The sequence below is a fragment of the Copadichromis virginalis genome, linkage group LG23, assembly GCF_057382275.1.
Source record: "Copadichromis virginalis isolate Kocher_CV1m ecotype Utaka linkage group LG23, C_Virginalis_male_GT1.1, whole genome shotgun sequence".
Classification (NCBI taxonomy): domain Eukaryota; kingdom Metazoa; phylum Chordata; class Actinopteri; order Cichliformes; family Cichlidae; genus Copadichromis; species Copadichromis virginalis.
Genome location: NC_140639.1, coordinates 13,438,252 through 13,456,712, shown reverse-complemented (window position 1 = coordinate 13,456,712; position 18,461 = coordinate 13,438,252). Strand labels below are relative to the sequence as shown.

General features: G+C 45.4%; 2 protein-coding genes across 7 annotated transcripts in view; one reads left to right on the top strand and one right to left on the bottom strand.

The window, feature by feature from the left end:
* The window catches only part of tp63 (tumor protein p63), a 59,928-nt gene extending 55,618 nt beyond the window's left edge, over positions 1-4,310 (top strand). For all 6 annotated transcript variants that reach the window (XM_085449638.1, XM_085449639.1, XM_085449637.1 and 3 more), the window contains 4 exons: positions 1,341-1,486; positions 1,740-1,887; positions 2,761-2,854; positions 2,953-4,310. In XM_085449638.1, coding sequence (XP_085305764.1) covers positions 1,341-1,486; positions 1,740-1,887; positions 2,761-2,854; positions 2,953-3,249 — 685 coding nt within the window. In that variant the 3' untranslated portion in view covers positions 3,250-4,310. The remainder of the gene's footprint in view (positions 1-1,340; positions 1,487-1,739; positions 1,888-2,760; positions 2,855-2,952) is intronic.
* A 107-nt stretch (positions 4,311-4,417) lies between these two features.
* On the bottom strand, positions 4,418-17,549 carry zbtb11 (zinc finger and BTB domain containing 11). The gene is made up of 10 exons (XM_085449634.1): positions 16,936-17,549; positions 15,981-16,228; positions 14,821-15,052; positions 13,716-14,737; positions 11,577-11,894; positions 11,074-11,494; positions 7,548-7,665; positions 7,309-7,467; positions 6,589-6,764; positions 4,418-6,393 (listed from the first exon to the last, which is right to left on the bottom strand). The coding sequence occupies exons 1-10, from the start codon at positions 17,243-17,245 to the stop codon at positions 5,852-5,854; spliced, it is 3,546 nt and encodes a 1,181-aa protein (XP_085305760.1). The 5' UTR covers positions 17,246-17,549; the 3' UTR covers positions 4,418-5,851.
* Between the last annotated feature and the right edge of the window lie 912 nt (positions 17,550-18,461).

Below are 18,461 nucleotides of genomic sequence, written 5' to 3'. Positions count from 1 at the left end.
GTGTGCTTGTTTTTTCATTTTCCTCAATAAAAGATCTCCTTAAACGGAGGAAGATGTGAACCGTTCTGTTTAAAACAGATGATTTTACTCGGCTGCTGCACTTTGTCTGTCAGATTCTAATAAATGGGGTTTTTCGGCTTGAATTTTTCTCCGTTTATAAGTTTGCGTTTGCTGATTTTTGTCGAAACATAGAAAGTTAATGCTGCAGTTAATATTAAGAGTTTCACTTTCAGGTTTGATAAATGCAGTGATTGTGATGCCCACTGCTGATTTTCCCTGTTGTTCTGTTGGAAAATGTGCCTGTTAAGAGATGAAATTGGGGCTAAAGCCTTTTTATTGTTGGAGACTCGAGTAGTCCTGTGCTGTGTGCTCTCACTGGAGTCTCACTGGTCATTAGCAAGACTCTAATGACCTACTACATTTATTCAGGTGTGTTGCAACAGGGACACGTGCAAAAGTTTCAGGACACTGGCCTTCGAGGACTGGAGTTTGACACCTGTGTTATAGACTGTGTAAAGCAGGGGAAGGTGGGGAACTCAAGGCCTCGAGGGCCAGTGTCCTGCAGGTTTTAGATGCGTCTTTGATCCAACGCAGCTGATTTAAATGCCTAAATTACCACCTCAACATGTCCTGAAGTTTTCCAGAGGCCTGGTAATGAACTAATCATTTGATTCAGGTGTGTTGACCCAGAGTGAGATCTAAAACCTGCAGGACACCGGCCCTCGAGGCCTGGAGTTCCCCAGCCCTGGTGTAAAAGATGGATGTAGCTCCTGGATCAGAACGGTGAAGCCAGCGTAGCAGTTTCATAAACCTGTCCAGCAGGAGGCGACTCCTCTGCAGGAGATTAAGTCTGCTGGGAAAAATCCCTCAGCTTTTTGATGGCGTGATGATCTCAGGCACTACTTTCAGCTCACACTGAAAATTATGATCGTTATTAGAGTCAGAGGATTATTCAGCACTTATTATTAGAGTGCTAATAGCCAGCTAGTGAATCAGTGTGCAGTTTCCATCTGGTTTTTACTCTGATCAGCCCCCTTCGCCTGTTACATCTGGTTTGAGAGCTTTAGAACAGATTCTACGTCCATCTTTTATATCCCGTGTGGTCGAAGGAGAAATTCTGGGAGAAAGTAGTGAAACGCTAAAAAACTAAGTTGCAGTAGAGATGCGTAAAATATTTGTAATATTTCCATCTCCTTGGCTTCCTGGGGCGAGGGTCTGGTGACAGTAGCAGGGAAGACACTGATTGTTTTTTTTCTGTATCACTAGAATAAAAATGTTTCCATGTTGTTTTCTGCTGAATGCTGTCAGTAACCGTCACCTCCTCCTCTCTCCCACCCCAGAACCTCCATGTCATCTCAGCCCTCCTTCGGCTCCACCTCGCCCACTCCCGGAAAGGTCAACAAGCTGCCCTCCGTCAGCCAGCTCATCAACCCCCAGCAGCGTAACACGCTCACTCCGTCAAGCATGTCTGGAGGCCTCACTGACAGTAAGTGCGCCACCTTCTTTCTCCTCCCATCTCTCTCGGGTCGTAGACGCCCCGCGCTCCCCTAAATCCCGTGTTTCCGGGTTTTTTGTAAAGATGGCGGGTCGAGGCAGGCGGGAGGGGACCTGAACGCTTCACTTCCCCTCCCCCAGTGCAGCTTCCTCACCTGTTATGATGCATTATTAGTCAAGTACAGAGTGACCTCTGCACGCCCCCGCACCCCAAAGGCTCACAGTAGCTCCTCTTGTCTCTGCAGTGACTCCCATGATGGGCACTCACATCCCCATGAATGCCGACATGAGTTCACTGAGCCCCACACACGCCCTGCAGCCACAGCTGCCCCTGGTGCCCTCCTCCCACTGTACCCCCCCTCCTCCATACCCCATGGACAGCAGCATCTCCAGGTACCTCACCAAACCACAGCGCCACACATCCACTCATCACCTTTAGTCCTTTCTGAAGACTCTGTGCTCGTCTTCAAAGCGTGCGGAGGCTCAACAACACACAGCGAGCTGATCACGTGACCAAACGCATCTAAGACCGCTTTGTTTTCACACTTTTTCATTTTTTAGTTCATTTTTTTTTCTGACAGTGGTTTCACCAAGCACAGCCCCCTCACTTTTCAGCCAGTCACACTCCCTCGCCATCGCTACAAAACTGTAGATTTATGGCTGCACTGATCAGACAACACGATCACTGATTGGACACAATTCTGTGCATTTTGCTGTAATTTCGGACTATTTGTACGCTCGAGAAAATAAACCCCAAACACAACAAAAAAAATTCTTTGGAAGGAGGCGGGAGGAACGAAGCAGCTCGCAGAGGTGGGTTTAAACCTCGAGCTGCGTGTGACGTCCGTTCCCACTTTCTGGTTTTAATGCCAGCGTGGTGAGAGGGGGGCACCGGGAAAGTCCACTGTCAGAAACAAACACGACACCTGAGAACGATCAGTGACGCTTCACCTCTCGTTAAATGGAATTTATTTGAAATGACAGTGTCATTATAGTTACCTACAAATACTTAACGGTAGATTTATTAGAATAAGGGAACAGTCGAGTCATAATTACGGCAACAGAATAGAAAACAATAGAAACTAAACATAACCGTGCAGATTGTAAAGGTGACCTCACTGGACTATTTAAAGAATGACACTGAGCATCAACAGAGCGACCTTTAAGCTTTATTCCAAACATACCGAGTAATTCCGTACGTATTTCTGGTGAGAACCTCTAAAAATGTCAAACTCTAACACGCTCCTCCTCCTCTTCCTCCTGCAGCTTCCTTATTCGGTTGGGCTGCGCCGGCTGCTTGGACTACTTCACAGCACAGGGCCTAACCAACATCTACCAGATTGAGAACTATAACATGGAGGTGAGCCCTTCCCTATCCAACACGAGTCATTTGATGGGTTAGAGAGAAGATTGGCTCCCCCTGCGAATACTAACGCTCCCCTGTGTAATGACCATTAGGACCTGTCCAGGCTGAAGATCCCTGCCGAGTTCCAGCACATCATCTGGAAGGGCATCATGGAGCACCGACAGGCTATGGATTTTTCCCCTCCTCCCCACATAGTGCGCACCACCGGCAGCGCCTCCACCGTCAGCGTGGGCTCCTCCGAGGCGCGGGGCGAGCGCGTCATCGACGCCGTGCGCTTCACCCTGCGCCAGACCATCTCCTTCCCGCCCCGCGACGAGTGGTCCGACTTCTCCTTCGACCTGGATTCGCGCCGCAACAAACAGCAGCGCATCAAGGAGGAGGGAGAGTAAGACGCAGCCACCGCCGCCGCTGCGTCCCCACTTGTCATTTCACGCCTGCTGATGAACATTTCATTTGAAAACCTGCTGTTTAGTGCAAAGCCTGCTGAGAACAAACACAGGGACGCACTTACTTTCATTTTGTCCCGCCAAGTTATTTTAAAGGTGTTGAGCAAAAGGTGCATTTTTTTGTTTTTGTTTCTTTTACATTTTATTGTTATGTTGTAATTTCTTGAGAGCACTTAAGAAATGCTGAGGACTTCCCAGATTGCTTTGAGGTTTCAAGTGTTCACGATTCATTCCTGAGTCAAAGCGTGAATGGAACCGCGTAAGAGGGCTTTTATTAGGGCTGTGTTTCTGCTATGGGCCGTAGCAAAAGTGTATTTTAGTTTGTAACCCTTTTTTAGTCGAGTACACTGGTTTTCGCTCGTGGCAGGAGTCATTTCAAACATTTCTTCTCAGAAGTATTACGTCAGCTGATGGGCGATTTGTTTTTCTGCTGTAGCTTCCGTATTTTGCTTTTTAAAAAAATGTTTTTTCATGTGTTGTGAGACCAACGCATCGCCTTGAAAGGTCTGTTTGTGAAGTGTTTGAGTGCGTGCGTGTTTAAATGATGGTATTTCATTTGATGTAGCCACATATAGGCCTAACACTCCACCCAGTGTTTCACAGTTATGACTGATGTCGTTTTATTCTCGTTTATTGCAGAGCAAAAGTATTTTTTTGATCTTTTGGTAGAGGAAACTGGAGTTAAATGTATATAAATTTGTATAGTTCTGTTTTTTTAACTTGCTCTAAGGGAACTGCATGATTTCCTTCATGAACCAAACTGTTTGGTAGCTTTATCACTAAGAACAATGTATTAATCAGTTCACAGGAGTACATGCAGTGTGTCTGTGTGGACACAGGATTTAGCCCAGCTTTCTCTCCAGTAGTCTGCATTTGTTAGAAGCAGAAACCGACTGCAGTTTCATATTTTTGTACAATGTATTGTAAATATGTCTCATTATATCGAGGGTATTTTGATATAAATCTGAAATAAATATCCATACTTGCTGTATTGCATGTTAACACTCCTGTGTGTCAGTTTATTTCTGCGTTGAACAAACTCAAAGATATCTCGAACTTATGTGGCTGACGTCATTTCAAGAAGTCACACGAAGCTGTTTAAGCGTCGGAGCACTGCTGCATGTTCTTTTTATTCTTTGAGCAGAAAGGACAAACACAAAAGCAGGACTGAAACCAGCGAGGAGGTTGAGCCTCTGAAGTCGACAACTAAAAGGTTTCTGTGTAAAGAAAAAAGAAGCTTTAAAGTTGTTTGCAAAAAGCAACAAAGTGCTTCTAAGAATCTGCACAAAGAAGTGAAAGAGACTCTTACCTGTCTTACCAGAAAAATACAACCTAAGATGAACTAAGGACATTTTGCACCATGTCATTAATGAGAAATAACCAAGTCAAAACACAGAAGCAAAACAAAAAGCCTTGGAACTGCGAGATGGCGAGCTTTCTGTTTACCACGAATCTACACGTTACTGAGACGCTCTTAAAAAAAATTAAATAGACTCTTTGTTATCTGCATGTGGAGGTCTGAGGGATCTTCCAGGAATGGTGAGGACATTTTCCAGAGATCTGATTGTGTACATTTTTTTTTTTTTTTTAAATTGGAAAGAACTACAGTTACCTAACAAAGGGTAACTAACTCCTGCTACAGAGTCCAATTCTCAGAAGAACCACCTTCTGTGTTGGTCTACAAAGAAAAAGAAAACAGCTGTCAACAGCTGGGAACGAAATTACTGGGAACACGATGCCTTCACTGCACACCCAAAAACAGGAAAAGCTGCAATTGCCTTTGTTTGTAGCTGAAATGTTTGGTTTTGAAAAAAAACCTGCAGTAACTTTATAAGCTACCTGACAAAAAGAAGGAGGCCAGCTGTTTGGCAAGAGACAAAGAAAAACAGAAAAGGCTCCCAGGATGACAGGACTCACAAACAAGTTTCAACAAGAGCTTTACCTTCCACACAAGTAATCAAACAATATCGGGCAAACCAATAAATTACAAGCTGCTTCCAAACAGCTCCTCAATGTTTTACTGAGATGAGGAGACTTGGTCAAGCTGTGCCTTTTTAGTGGTGCTACTGTGACACTGAGAAGTATGTGAAAAATCAAATTCAACAAAAAAAATCATCTACTGTACCTTTTACACATAAAAACACCATCTGCAAATCTACAGAAGACATTTATGTCTTTTTGATGACCTGCAGGACGCCGGTGCAGTGACAGAACCACAAACTATACAGAACACAAGGACAAAGGCTTGAGCTGTCATCATCATCTTGGTATTAGCTAAAAAAACAAAACAAACAACAACAAAAACAGACCAGAGGAAAACGTTTGAGCCAAAGCTTTAATTCTGCCTGCATTCCTCCTGAGCGACGACACTTACTGTTTGTTTAGCTATTTACAGACAATGCACACAGTGAAAACCTCGAGTCTGAGATCATTACACTATTTACAAGTTCAGAAAAATAGGATCTGAATGTTGTTTTTTACATTTTATATAGACTGAAGCAACGTGATCAGTCTATGTGGGGAGTCCCCGTCCTCCGGCCCACAGCTATTCTACCTCGGCGACGTGAGCCACCTCCACCTCCATCGTCTGAATCACCTCAGGGTTTTCCTCGAGCTTCCCCCCCGTCAGTGCCTGCTGGGCCAAGACGTAGTTCACGACCTGCATGATGCCCTGATCCGAGAGCGTCGCCACCGAGCCGTCGCTCACCGCCTGCACAGCCTGGACGGCCTCCATGGCCTCCACCGTCTCCTCCGTGATCAGCACCGTCTCGATCTCCTCCGAGGACGGCTGCTGCGCAGGCCGTAGCTCGGGGGGCAGGTCGGACGCCAGGATGCTGACTGCGTGCTCCACCTGTGTGCCCTGGTTGTGAAACTGGAGGGTGTCCTTCTCCAGCATGATCTTCCCAGGCAGGCTGTCCACGTGGTACTTGGCCATGTGCTTGCGTAGAGTGCGTGCGTCGATGTGGGCCTCCTGGCACATGGGGCACACGTATGGACGCTCTCCTGTGTGAGTGCGGACATGGCGCTTGAGAGAGCGTGCATCAGCCCAGGCGACACCGCAAGTCAGACATTCGAAAGGCTTCACTCCTTCAAGAGAAAAAAAAAAGATGAAGGGGTGTTAATGATCGCATTTATAGCACAGAAAACTAATTCGCCGCCCTCACAGGACAGCAGAGTCAACAAGAGTGACGGGAGGTCTCATTTTAGGTTACGTTGTTATACGTTCGTACTTTAGCGATAAAAAGCATCTTCTACATGAGAAAAGCTGCATGACGGACTTACCCTGGTGGTTGTTGATGTGGCGTCGGTACTCCCGGAGCTGCGTGAACTTCCTGCCACAGTGCTCGCACTCTCTCTCCAAATTCTGCTTCACTCGGCCCTTCTTCCCGTGCGTGGCTTTCTTCACGTGCCTCCTGAACAGAGCCTTCTCGAAGAACTCCTTTCCACAGACGTTACATCTGACGACACAAACAAAGGGCGTCACTGCAAAGCGCACGATGCAAAAACCGAACGGAGATCAAAGCCAGCCAATCGTGTTGTTGCAACAACCATAGCATTTGTAACTGTCCCCACCTCCCAATTTACATCACTCATTAACCGTGAAGGAGTTTAAGTGAAATAACGGTACCGCTTACTTTCCTTTACATGTTTCCATGGCAGCGAGTTTGGTTTTATTTCAGCTGGTATGAAATCATTGATAATCGGCACCAAGAAAAGCAGAACATGAAGTTCTGAAGGATGGTAAAAATGTTTTATAATCAGCAGAAAGCTTCATTTTGTTTTTCAGTGTCACAGCAGGAGTGAAAGCAAAAAATGTGGCTGTTTGGAGAAGTTTTGGGGAGGGGCCACCATTACGTATCAAGTTCGTCTCAGAGGTCTGAAGTTGCATGGTGATAGGTGTCTCAGGGCGCTCCTGTTGTGTTGTAGGAGTAAATTCCCTGAAGCTATTCTACTTCTGATTTCTGGGATGTGACTGGTGCACATCACCCCTGTCACACTTACTTATAAGGCTCGGCGACGCTGTGGGACTTGACGTGCGAGTACCAGTCCTTCTTCCAGCTGTAACATTTCCCGCACACCTGGCACTGGAAAGGCTTCAGGCCCATGTGCTTGTTCATGTGCTGCTGCAGATCTTTGGCTTCGTAGAACCTCTTATCACAACTGTGGAAGAGAGGAAGCAGACTGAGACCGCAGCTCGGGCTCTGAAGCAAAGAGGACGGTGTTGATGAAGAGTTACTCACTGTTCACAGGCGAACGGCCGGACGTCGGGTTTGGGTTGGTGCTTCTTCAGGTGTTTGCTGAGAGCGGAGGCTCGGTGGAAGGTGGCTCCACACGTGGTGCAGAGGTACTTCGATTCACCTGATAAGGAAATGGGGATGTTGTCATAAAGGCCACTGCAAACGACTGAGCCAAGATTTTTTTATATAACACTATAGACACTTTGTCAGAGCGGTAATCAGCTGCCTCTCCTGACAGCTCCGCAGCCTCAGAGCATAGTGGCACATGAACCCAAGAGCTCTACTGCAAAGATAAAACTCAAGTTCAATTCAATTGAACAACAGGGGCCTCAAGACACTTTCTATTGTAAGTTAAAGACCCAAAATAATACAAATAAAACAGAAAACCACCAACAATCAAAGTTAAGCGTTTTCTCCATCGTGAAAGAGGCTCTTTTTCTCCTGGCTAAATCACCGTGGTAACTGATGCTGAACACATAACCTGGTCGACTACCACCATCATGACAGTCATCATCTCTGTTTAAGGTTTTGTTGAGCCAACCAATGTAAAGAAAGCCTGTTTTGAACTCAAGTTTGACCCTCCAGTCTCCACCTGCTGAGCGTTTGTTCAGTTCACAGAGGGTCTCAAAGCCAGTGTTGGGCAAGTTACTTTGAAAAAGTAATTAATTATAGTTACTAGTAGAGCTGGGCGATATGAGATTTTTTCATATCACAATATGTTTTTTTCATTTCAGGCGATAACGATATCTATTACGATATAAGCCAAATAACTATATTTGTAAGATTTAAATGTGCCGTTGCTCACAAGTAAAATGTGAAATAATCAGCAGCTTGTTTTTATTTAAATATTTATTTCCCATAATAAGTTCAACAGGGTAGATGTACTTAAGGAACATGAGACTTTTTCAGATAAATAAAAGGCAAATATTGCAAACTACACAAAAGGCAGCCGCTAAAGCGTTTAAGTTTCAAAATAGAACAAATGAAACAGACTAAATTGTCAATTCCACTTAGAAACAAAATATTAATTCTAAAAATAAATCTTAGTTTGTGTTACAGAAGAACAGACAAAACTGACTAACTTTTGTCAATATCAAATAAACTGAGAACTAAAAGGAAATTCTCAATCTCTCCTTGTTGTATAGCTGAGCTTTTCAAACAGTTTTAACAGTTACTTTAGTCTGACAAAAGCCGAATGACGAATTAGCGCTTCCAGTCAGAGACTGAGGCTACGTCCACACGTACACGGGTATTTTTGAAAACGGAGATTTTCCGTTTTCGTTTTAAAAAATAATCCCGTCCACACATAAAGGCAGAAATGAAGGAAAACGCTGCTATGAACATGCCAAAGCAGCAGGTGGCGCTAGATTCCTAACCGTACCGAAATGTTGGCCAATCAGAAGTCTAGAAGCCTCGGTGGGAAAAAGTAAACAAAGCTGGGGCATAGAAGCAGAACCGAGTCGTATGTGTGGAGGGACAGTAACTGTGTGTATATGTAAGCATTTAAACACTGCAGAGAGTAGAATTAACAGTAACAGTATTGTAGAAATTCATTTCACCGAAACAATAACGTGGCGCACAGTGTGACGCATGCACCAGTTCATTGTATTTCCAGACTTGCTTTCGGCACAATTTACAGTGCACGCTACTCTGTTTTTTGTCAGACTTGAAATAGCCGAAATACCTTCACACTACGGAACTTCTATGGCTCTTCCGTTCGACAATCTCTCCGGCGTTGGAACCATCATCTGTTTTCTCTTCGGTCACGCTCGGTTGATTTTTCTAGTCGGCACACTCATTTCCTCCATTACGCGCTGGCTGCTTCCCAAACAAACACACGTGCGGCTTGGCACTTGTGCTGTACGTAACAAGTCACGCGACGTGACGCTGCGGCTGTGATTGGTTCGGCTCTGCGCTACTTAGTTTGGATTGGCTAAACTTTTATTTATTTATTTTTATTTTATTTTAAGAGGACAAGAGCGGCGAGGTCTATCGCGATAGCTTAATTTCTCTATCGAGTAAAAGTTATATCGCGATACATATCGTTATCGTTCTATCGCCCAGCTCTAGTTACTAGTTACTTCTTCAAAAAAGTAACTGAGTTGCAATATTCTAAAAGTAATTAATTACTTGAAAAGTAACTATTGCGTTACTTTAAAAAATGGTTTAACCCTCTGGGGTCCAGAGTATAATGGGCCATTTTTACCTACTTTTGATTTTCCCTCCACATTTTACCTTTAAAAACTATTTACTTTGTCTTTTCTGGTATCATCAACACAACCTCACGTGTCTGAATTTACAGTCATGTTTTCATTTTGACATATTGTATTAACACAACTGATCTAAAATCAGACAAAAAACATAAAATCCGAGTAGAAAAAGTAATATTTTTTACTGTAATAACCACAAACATGTTTATTGAATCATATTTCATAACTTTAAATGCAAATGTAAATTGTCAATTTTAAAATCCTATGCACAAGTTTTGCAAACAACAAAGTTAGTTGCATCCATTTACCTTTTACCTTGATTTTTAAAAAAAACATTTCAAACGATTTACAGAACAATCAGCTGTTCTGCCTCCAATACGATGCCGCACAAATTATTTGTGCAACTCCAAATATTTCTGTCCACTATAAAGGAGAACATCACAGCCTGATACCTGCAGGTCTGACAGCAGCAGGTGTCAGACCCTCTCCTGTTTTCTACCTTGAGACAGCAGTCGCCTCATTGTTCTGACACACAACACAAAACTATCCACAACACTACACACCAACTACACAAGACAACACATTAACTACACACTCCAAACACGCTAAACGTCACAAATCTCTCACATCTCAAAACTCGCTCTCTCGCCGTCACTCCTAAAACTTCCAGTTTTTTTGTTTGTTTGTTTTGCTCATAAGCAGAGAGTGCTTGCTGCGCTGTCCTTAGACAGCAAACGTAACGAAACTATTGAGGAAAAAACACCGCGTATATATTGTTTATCATGACTCTGGTTTTACGTGGCCTATCAGCACAATTTAAAAACTGGTATATATCACCTTGTTGCTTTGTCTTGAAGTTGTCGTGTGATTGGCTTACCACGACTACTTTATTCTTCCTCAGTCAAACAGCAGCCCTCATGTGATTGTTTTGCCCCCTGAGCTCCAGGTGTTGTGCTAGACAGTGATCGTGATTACCGTCCGCGGGAGCGCGCAGCTGCTTAAAGCTGTAGCGTCCAGATTACTTATGTAGTCAGCTACTTCCGTGCGATTGATATAAGATGCGTAAGCTGAACACAGCTTCAACCATCTGTTTGTTGAAAAATAGTAACGGACCGCATTTTCATGTTAGTAACTGTAACGGCGTTGTAACGATAGGAACAGTAATTAGTTAGATTACTCGTTAATGAAAAAAGTAACGCCGTTATTCCCATCACTGCTCAAAGCAGAACAAGAAGTACAGTCAGGTAGATCCTGACCAGAAAGAAGAATTTTCAGAAATCCTGGATTAAAGAGAAGAAAGCTGACGTCCTGTGACTGACCTGTGTGGAGGCTGGTGTGCTCCTCCATGCTCCGCTTGCTCACAAACGACTTCTTGCAGAATTCGCACTGGAACTGTTTGGTGACGTCGTGCAGCGCTCGGTGCATCTTCAGGCTGTGTTTGTGGGCGAACGTCTTCCCGCAGACCTTGCAGGAATGAGGCCGCACACCAGTGTGATTCAGCATGTGGATCCGCAGGGAGTAGAGCTTCGGTAAGGTCTTCCCGCAAATGTCACACACAAATTCTCTCTTGGTGAGCGAGGACGATGACGACGTTTTCTCGTCCACCTCGCTGTCCGCTCTCCCCTCGGAGCCCTGCTCCACTGAGGGTTTGGCGACGGGGGCTCGCTGGCTGCTCTGCTGCTTGTGTCGGGCCAGGTGGGCGCGGAGAGAGGCGGCGTACTGGAACTCCTTACTGCACAGCTGCAAGGAAACAGAAACATCACGGTGAGAGCGGGCAGCATTAACAATTCAACACCACGCAGTGACACGCGCCAACACTTACGCTGCACTTGTACCCTCGAGCTTTCTCGTGCTTTAACGTGTGCATGATGAGAGAGTAACGTCTCTGGAAGGACATGCCGCACTCGGAGCACGTGTGCTCGCCGTCTACGGTGCTCTCTGCCTGGATTTTCTCCGGACTGGCTGTGGTCTCTGGCTCCGAAACCTTCAGAGCCCCGGCCTCCTCAGTAGCGACTTCCTCAGTCGTAACACTCTCCGCAGCACTGACCGCCGGATCTGTTGCAGACTCAGGCAGTGCTTCCACCTGACTTTCCACAGGCTGCTTGGGCGGCCTGCCTCTCTTCCCGGGCCTCGACCCAACCTAGAACACAAGTACCAACACCACAAATATTTGAACATGTGCCATATCTTGTTATTTTTAATAAAAACAAAGGTTTAATGTCACAAGTAGGGATGGGTACCAGTATCTGACATAAACGGTAGTAACCAGACCGAAAAGCAGCGCACATTTCAGTGCTTTATTTCCTGAGCTGTGATACACTTTAGATTTTAGCCAATCATTTTACGTTTCCGAGGATAGTAGGCGGGTCCAGGTACGTACGTTCTTTTAGAGCAGAGCTACAGATTAAAAATGTCCAAGGCGAAGCGGTCAAAAGTCTGGCTGTACTTCACAGCAAAAGATGCAAACTCAGCAGCCTGCAACAAGTGCTTTAAGCTGATACTGTGATACTGTCAAAGGAGGTAACACCTCAAATCCGATGAAACACCTGGCGACGCATAGCATTTTTTTTAAAAGCCCAGAAATGCGCTGTATTTGATAGCTTGCTGCGAGACATCACACCGAGCACATCTACTGCGGGTGGGTTGCCTGTTATCAGACCCGGAGTTAGCAACATCCCCCAAAAACACGAAGAGGAGAGTCCTGGCCCCTAGCCCTGCCAGTGTAGCAGAAATGATGACGGATGATGATGGCAGCAGCCGTTCTTCTCTGCGTGAGTAGCTTAATGTTGTTCCAGTGTAATTTACGTTGAGTAGGCTAACCACGTTATTACATTAATGCATGTAAGGTGAACTAGCAAACATCATCATAGCTACATGTGGCTGTCTTCTTGTTTGATGGCAGATACTCCCTTCACCCTGGCCAAAAAGGCTAAAATGACCAAAGAAAAAGTGGAAAACGGTTAAACATGAGAGGTTTTGGACAAAGTTTGTGTTTTTTCCATTGTTTAAGCACTGCTTCCAGCCAAGAGTGATACCATATATGCCCCATAGCTGCAGAAAAGGCTAACATTGTTATCTTTTTACAAAAAAAACAGCTGAACATCAGAGGTTTTTGGACCAATTTTGTGTTCTCCATTCTTTAAGCACCGGTTTGAGCACCGTTTGAGCACCGGCACCGTTTCAAAAGTACCGGTTTGGCACCGGTATCGGATAAAACCTAAACGATACCCATCCCTAGTCACAAGCACTTCTTGTTTGGCTCTCACGGAGCTTAAAGAAAACCAGTTTGCATTTTCAGTGGGGGGGGGGGGGGTTCAGTATCTTTCTCTACAAGAAATCAGTTTTAGAGCAAAGCTGTTTTTTACTTTCCAAGTAGATTTTATTTTGAGCTTTTTAATTATTTTTTCACTATTAAACTCCGTTTCAGTTCATTATTAGAATGGATTTGCAGAGTTTCAGTTTATATTGTTCAAGTTCATTTAGTTTTATTTCGGGGTTGGTTTTAGTCTTCTTAATTATTGTAACATGGAGGGTATTTTTTGTATCATAGGGACACTTTACAAAAAGACGTGAGGTTGAGAGTTTTGTTGAAGAGGTGAGTTTTGGGAAGAGTAGATCTTATAACACAAAACGCTTGAAGGCAGCCAACTCGGAGTCATGTGAACATCCTAAGTATGGACAAACAAAGCCTCGTGAGGCAGGAAGTGTTGAGAAAAGCAATCAAAATGATAAAGACAAAAACTACGAATATTTCTTGCTTTTAAATTGATTTCAGTTAACTGAAATCTTCTTTCACTGAGTAAATATGTTCTTCAGCCCCAGGCCTGAGCTCAGGCTTTAGACACACCCCTGTGAACTTTTTCATGTCTTTGTTAAATCTACATTGTTTAATGCTGTAAACATGGATTCTGAGGAAGCATTGAAGCAGTGCCGAATTTTTTATGGGATGACTGTTTTGTACCTTCGGGGTGGCAACACGCGGTGAGGCTGAACCTTTCTTTGCAGCCTCCTCCTCCTCTTCCAGCCCCATATGCAGACGAGCGTAACCGCCCTCTGCGATGGAGCGCTGCCGGAGTCGCCTCCTGTTGGGGTCATCTGACGTGAACTCCTGCTTGTCTGAGGGACTTTCATCTGCAGAAGGTTCCTCGTCCTCCAGCGGCAGGAACTCGTCTATCTCCACCTCCTTCCTCACCTTTGCTGGACGTCCTCGTTTGCGTTTCTGCGGCAGTGGTGCTGGTTCGACCCTCTGCTCCTCTGTAGTGGCCTCCTGAGTTGGCGTCACTGCTGCAGGAGCCAGCTGGGTGACCTCCAAGGGGCTCTCTTTGTTCAGTTCCACGTTTATGACAAATGTTTCTGCCTCTGCGACTTGTGGCTCTTCCATCGCCAAACATGCAGACACCACGGCGAGGGATTCGCTGGCCCCGGCCTGCCCACTGTGGGTGACCACAGTCATCGTCTCCCCCTCCAAACCTTCAGCATCCCCTGAAATAAGAGTGACGGTCTCGCCCGGTTCCACCTGCCCGGTGTGTGCAATCAGGGCCACAGTCTCGCTCTGTCCAGCCTCCCCTTCGTGTACTTCCTCTCCTTCTACTGTCTGCGTAATGACCGCCACCGGTTGCTGGATGCAGCCGTCTTCAGAGGGTGTAACAAAAGTCAATGTCTCGCCTGACACGGTGACGCCGCTGTGCGTGACTAATGCCTGTCCGTCACTCTCTATGGTCACCATGTAGGTTTCAGAGTCATTCTTCGGCTCTTCCTGAGTGGCCGGCTTGCTCGACAACACCGTGTGAACGTCTCCCCTCTGATACACCGTCAGCTTCTGTTCTTCCACCTGCTTATGTACCGACTCACAGATCTGCAGCACCTCAGTCATCAGCAGGTGTCGGGCGAGGTTTGCGATGTCCGCCATGATGCAGAAGTTAAACGTAAGCGTGGATGTGTATGCAAAGTCCAGCAGTGGGAGGAAGCTGGCTTTGGTGAACCCTGCAGGAAGAAGGAGGAATGTTAAAGCTGGGCAAAGGAGGAAAACATCCAGCAAGGAATAAAAAAAACCCCAAAGTGCTCACCAGAGAGGTCGACGACCGCTTCGTGCGTGGACGCAGCGCCTTTCTCAAAGAAGAGCTCGTTGAAGTACTCGCTGCACGCTGCCAGCACAGCTTTGTGCGCACGGTACTCCTCGCCTTCGATCAGCAGCGTGATGTCACAGAACTGATTGTTGAGACGCTGCTCGTTGAGTTTGTCCAACATGGTCTGGCTGTGTTTGGACAGGAACTGATTGACCACGCCTTTACTGTCAACCTGAAAAATAAAACACATTTTAGGGAAAAGCATCAGTTTTATTCAGAAAAAAACAAAACAACCTCTCCCACATGCAAACTTCAACTTTTATTCTCTCCTCCCTCCCACACCAAGCATGATCAATTTACTACCGAGTGGTCAGCTCTTATTTTGAAAGTCCAGCCAATGCTAACCAGATGAGCCAGGCCCTTCCTGCCTCCTGTTTTTTGCTGGTTGGCAGTCTCAGATGTTGGACGGCTGCTTCCAAAGGCAGGAATCTATCCAAGCTAGCAGGATCCTTTCAGTCATGGATTCAGGTGTGCTACAGATGATGATAACACCTCCCAGACTTGTCTTCACAGTGAAAGATTACAATTTATTAATCTATCACTGGTATCAGATCTGTTTTCACTGTCTGCAGAATCCTGAAGCGCGATGGCGGTCCTGGTTCTGTTCTTAAGATCATCTCTCAGCTAGAGGGTCACTCTAGCCAGAGCCTGCAACAGGTGGTTCTGCTGCAGAACCAGAACTACAAACTGCAGTTCAAGATGGAGGAGATTGAGCTGAACCGCAGCCATTTGTCATTTTGGGACACACACACCCATTCCTGCCCGTCGTCACCCCTCCCTACAAGCTCATTTAACTTAGCTTGAGCCAAGATGGCTGGAAATGAGCCTCTGCTCAACAAGATCTAAGCAGAGGAGGTAAGAGTCGCATTAATGAGGGTGAACCTGTGAAAGCGACTCATGTCTTCAAACGCACCACAAACACGCCCTAATCCAGAGCCAAATTCTAGGGACCACCCCTGATGTCTTTGGAAAGTCAAAGAAAAGCATCAGTAACACCGTGACTTTTGTTTCATCAATGATGAGTCATGTCAAATAATCAACATGCAGCACAAACAACCATAAATGTGTGGGAAACACTGAACGAGACCTCTGATACTCACAAACACCAGCTCATGCTTCGGCGTCCCCTTCGCCATCTTGGACCTCTGTTGCTGAGAAGAATCTGTGAAAAATACATTTTCCTCTCCCTCTTCTTCTTCCTCCTCCTCCTCTTCTTCGTTGGAGTTGGCAGCAGTCTTGCGTCTGCCCGGTCGGGAGAACGATCGCTGCCCCGAGCCGTCATCTGTGCCCCGCTTGCTCTGACAGTGAGCACACTCCCTGATGTGGTCTTTCACGTGCTTCAGGATCCCTAAGGGGGATGCATGACAGCAGCTCTCTGATCAATACCAGAAACTGATTTGTTCTACACACGTGCAAAAATTAAAGCATGTCCTGTCACGCCTGTAGCAGTAAAAGGAATCATTTCCTGACTGGTGGTGGATTAAAATTAGGCAGGTTTAAGACAAGGGAGGCTTATTTTGAACACTGAATCATAAAAAGCTACTCCAAGAATAAAAAGATGGATCTGAAATGAGGACTAACCAATCTCGATCTGTCCAATAACCTCAGGGCATCGTTAGAAAGCGCTTAAATTTGCCTTTCTGCAGTTTCATCGGTGTGTGCAGTAAACAGAGACCTCCTCACTGCATCTGTGCTTGTTTGTGCAAACGCTGGATCGCCTGTCCAGGATATCTGATCTCAATGTACACATTACGATTATTATCGGACAGTTTCAGAGCAGTACATTTTTGAGGTTCTCTTTGGTTCTACGCAGACATGTATCTGATATGTGTCCGAAGCAAGCACAAGAAGCGATTCGTTTTCTCCTTTATATTAATTTAATATTCCCTTCTAATAACATCCATCCGCTCGAAACCAATCTCCTCATTGGCCGCTAGATGGCGACAGGGAGCAGTAGTGAGCATGCGTTTCTGCAGGCAGGCTCATCGTATTTATTTCCACCGGCTCATTCACACTCCTCACACTAACTATGAGCCGCACCCCTCGCTCTCTCACCTCTCCACCAGTACTTCTGGGAGATGACTTCCCAGGTGAGCTGCTGGTTCAGGTGCTCTCCGCCCATCATAATGTGCGCCTCGTTGATAAGTTCCTTCCTGCGCTCGTCCTGCAGCACCACCTCCAGCTCCGTGAAGTCATTCTGGCCCTTCAACCTGCGCTGATAAAATAGGGTCCCATTCCGCACCACGTAGCAGGCGGCCGCCTTGCGGATCTTCCTCTTGGTGTTCCCGGGCGTCCCCGGCGCGTACGGCTCCCGCTCGTCGGTAAGGTAGCGTATGATGGCCAAGTAGCTTTCCTCACACGACATGTCCGAGCCGAGCCGCGCTTCTCAGGCTGAACTGTGGATTTTTCTGGAAGAGGAGGGCCCTCCTCAGCTTACCGAAATCGGACGGAAATTTTTCGACGTCGCTCGGATCGTTGCTAATGCGAAATAGAGCCGCTACAACCGCATTTCAAATTATTTGCGAAGGTGGAACTGCAGTTCGCAACTGACTGGGGAGAAATGCCCGAACAGACAAAATGGCTGCTGCACAACCGGATTTGGCGTAACAGGGGCGGAAGTACGCAAATGTTTTCCCTGCCACAAGAGGGCACAATGTGCAAAGCTTTAACGTCATGGAAAAGAACCCGAGCAATTTAAAAGTGTATTTATTTTTTATTTATAGATTAAATATTTGCACTTAAATAAATCTTTATTATTCTTTAGTGGGCGTAACAAAACCCACAGTCTCGCCTGACACTGAGTAAGGACATGTATTGATCTTAAATTGTATTTATTTAAAAATATAAATTAAATCCCACAAATAAATATTTAACCTAAATAATTATATGTATTTATCTTGAATTTATTTTGTATTTGTCTAACTAAATAACTTTAAGATGAATGTTTATAATTATAAGTAATATTTGAAAAAGAAAAAAGTATGTATGTATGTGTATATATATGTATGTGTGTGTGTATCTGAGGAATTGTGTGGTTCTTGAAGGACCAGCAGACCATAGGGGGGCGCTGTTGCACACTTTCGCTATTGCAAAAAGAAATTAATCATTCCAGGGCTTCACCACAGCGTCATATTTTCACAGAGTTACACTGGGCCGACGGGGAGGGGGGAGACAAAGTAACACTTGCAATCTCATCCTTGTTTCAGATCCAGAGCCTGATGTTTGGTCATTACATTTTTTACTGCTTCCTCTGCTGCTTTTCATAAAGAAAATGGAATCAATCTTGGATTTCTAGACTGTTTAAGTATCATAAAGCTTCAAATGAAGTGCTGCTGTTTCTTCTTTTGCCATTCCTATCTCGCTTAATTTCCCATGCAGAGTTGATCTGACGTATCCGGTTCCCTCTCCTGTGAGTCAGAGATTTAATATTGTTTATTCCCAGTTGCTGCTGGCAGACACCCCAACACGTGTTGCAGAGTGTTTGTGTGAGCGCTGGGGGAAAAAATAAGATCGTTTGTATCCTGTCAGTGTGTTTCTGTGTCACATGACGTTTGTCTGGTCTCTCCAGTAATAACTAGAGG

What these genes read in the sequence shown, in the direction of transcription:
- zbtb11 (XM_085449634.1), bottom strand. Translation starts at nt 17,245, where the DNA reads ATGTCGTGTGAGGAAAGCTACTTGGCCATCATACGCTACCTTACCGAC. An exon ending in AGCGGTCGTCGACCTCTCTG is followed by an intron (nt 14,738 to 14,820) that starts GTGAGCACTTTG and finishes TTCTTCCTGCAG; the next exon opens with GGTTCACCAAAGCCAGCTTC. An exon ending in CTCGAGGGTACAAGTGCAGC is followed by an intron (nt 11,495 to 11,576) that starts GTAAGTGTTGGC and finishes GTTTCCTTGCAG; the next exon opens with CTGTGCAGTAAGGAGTTCCA.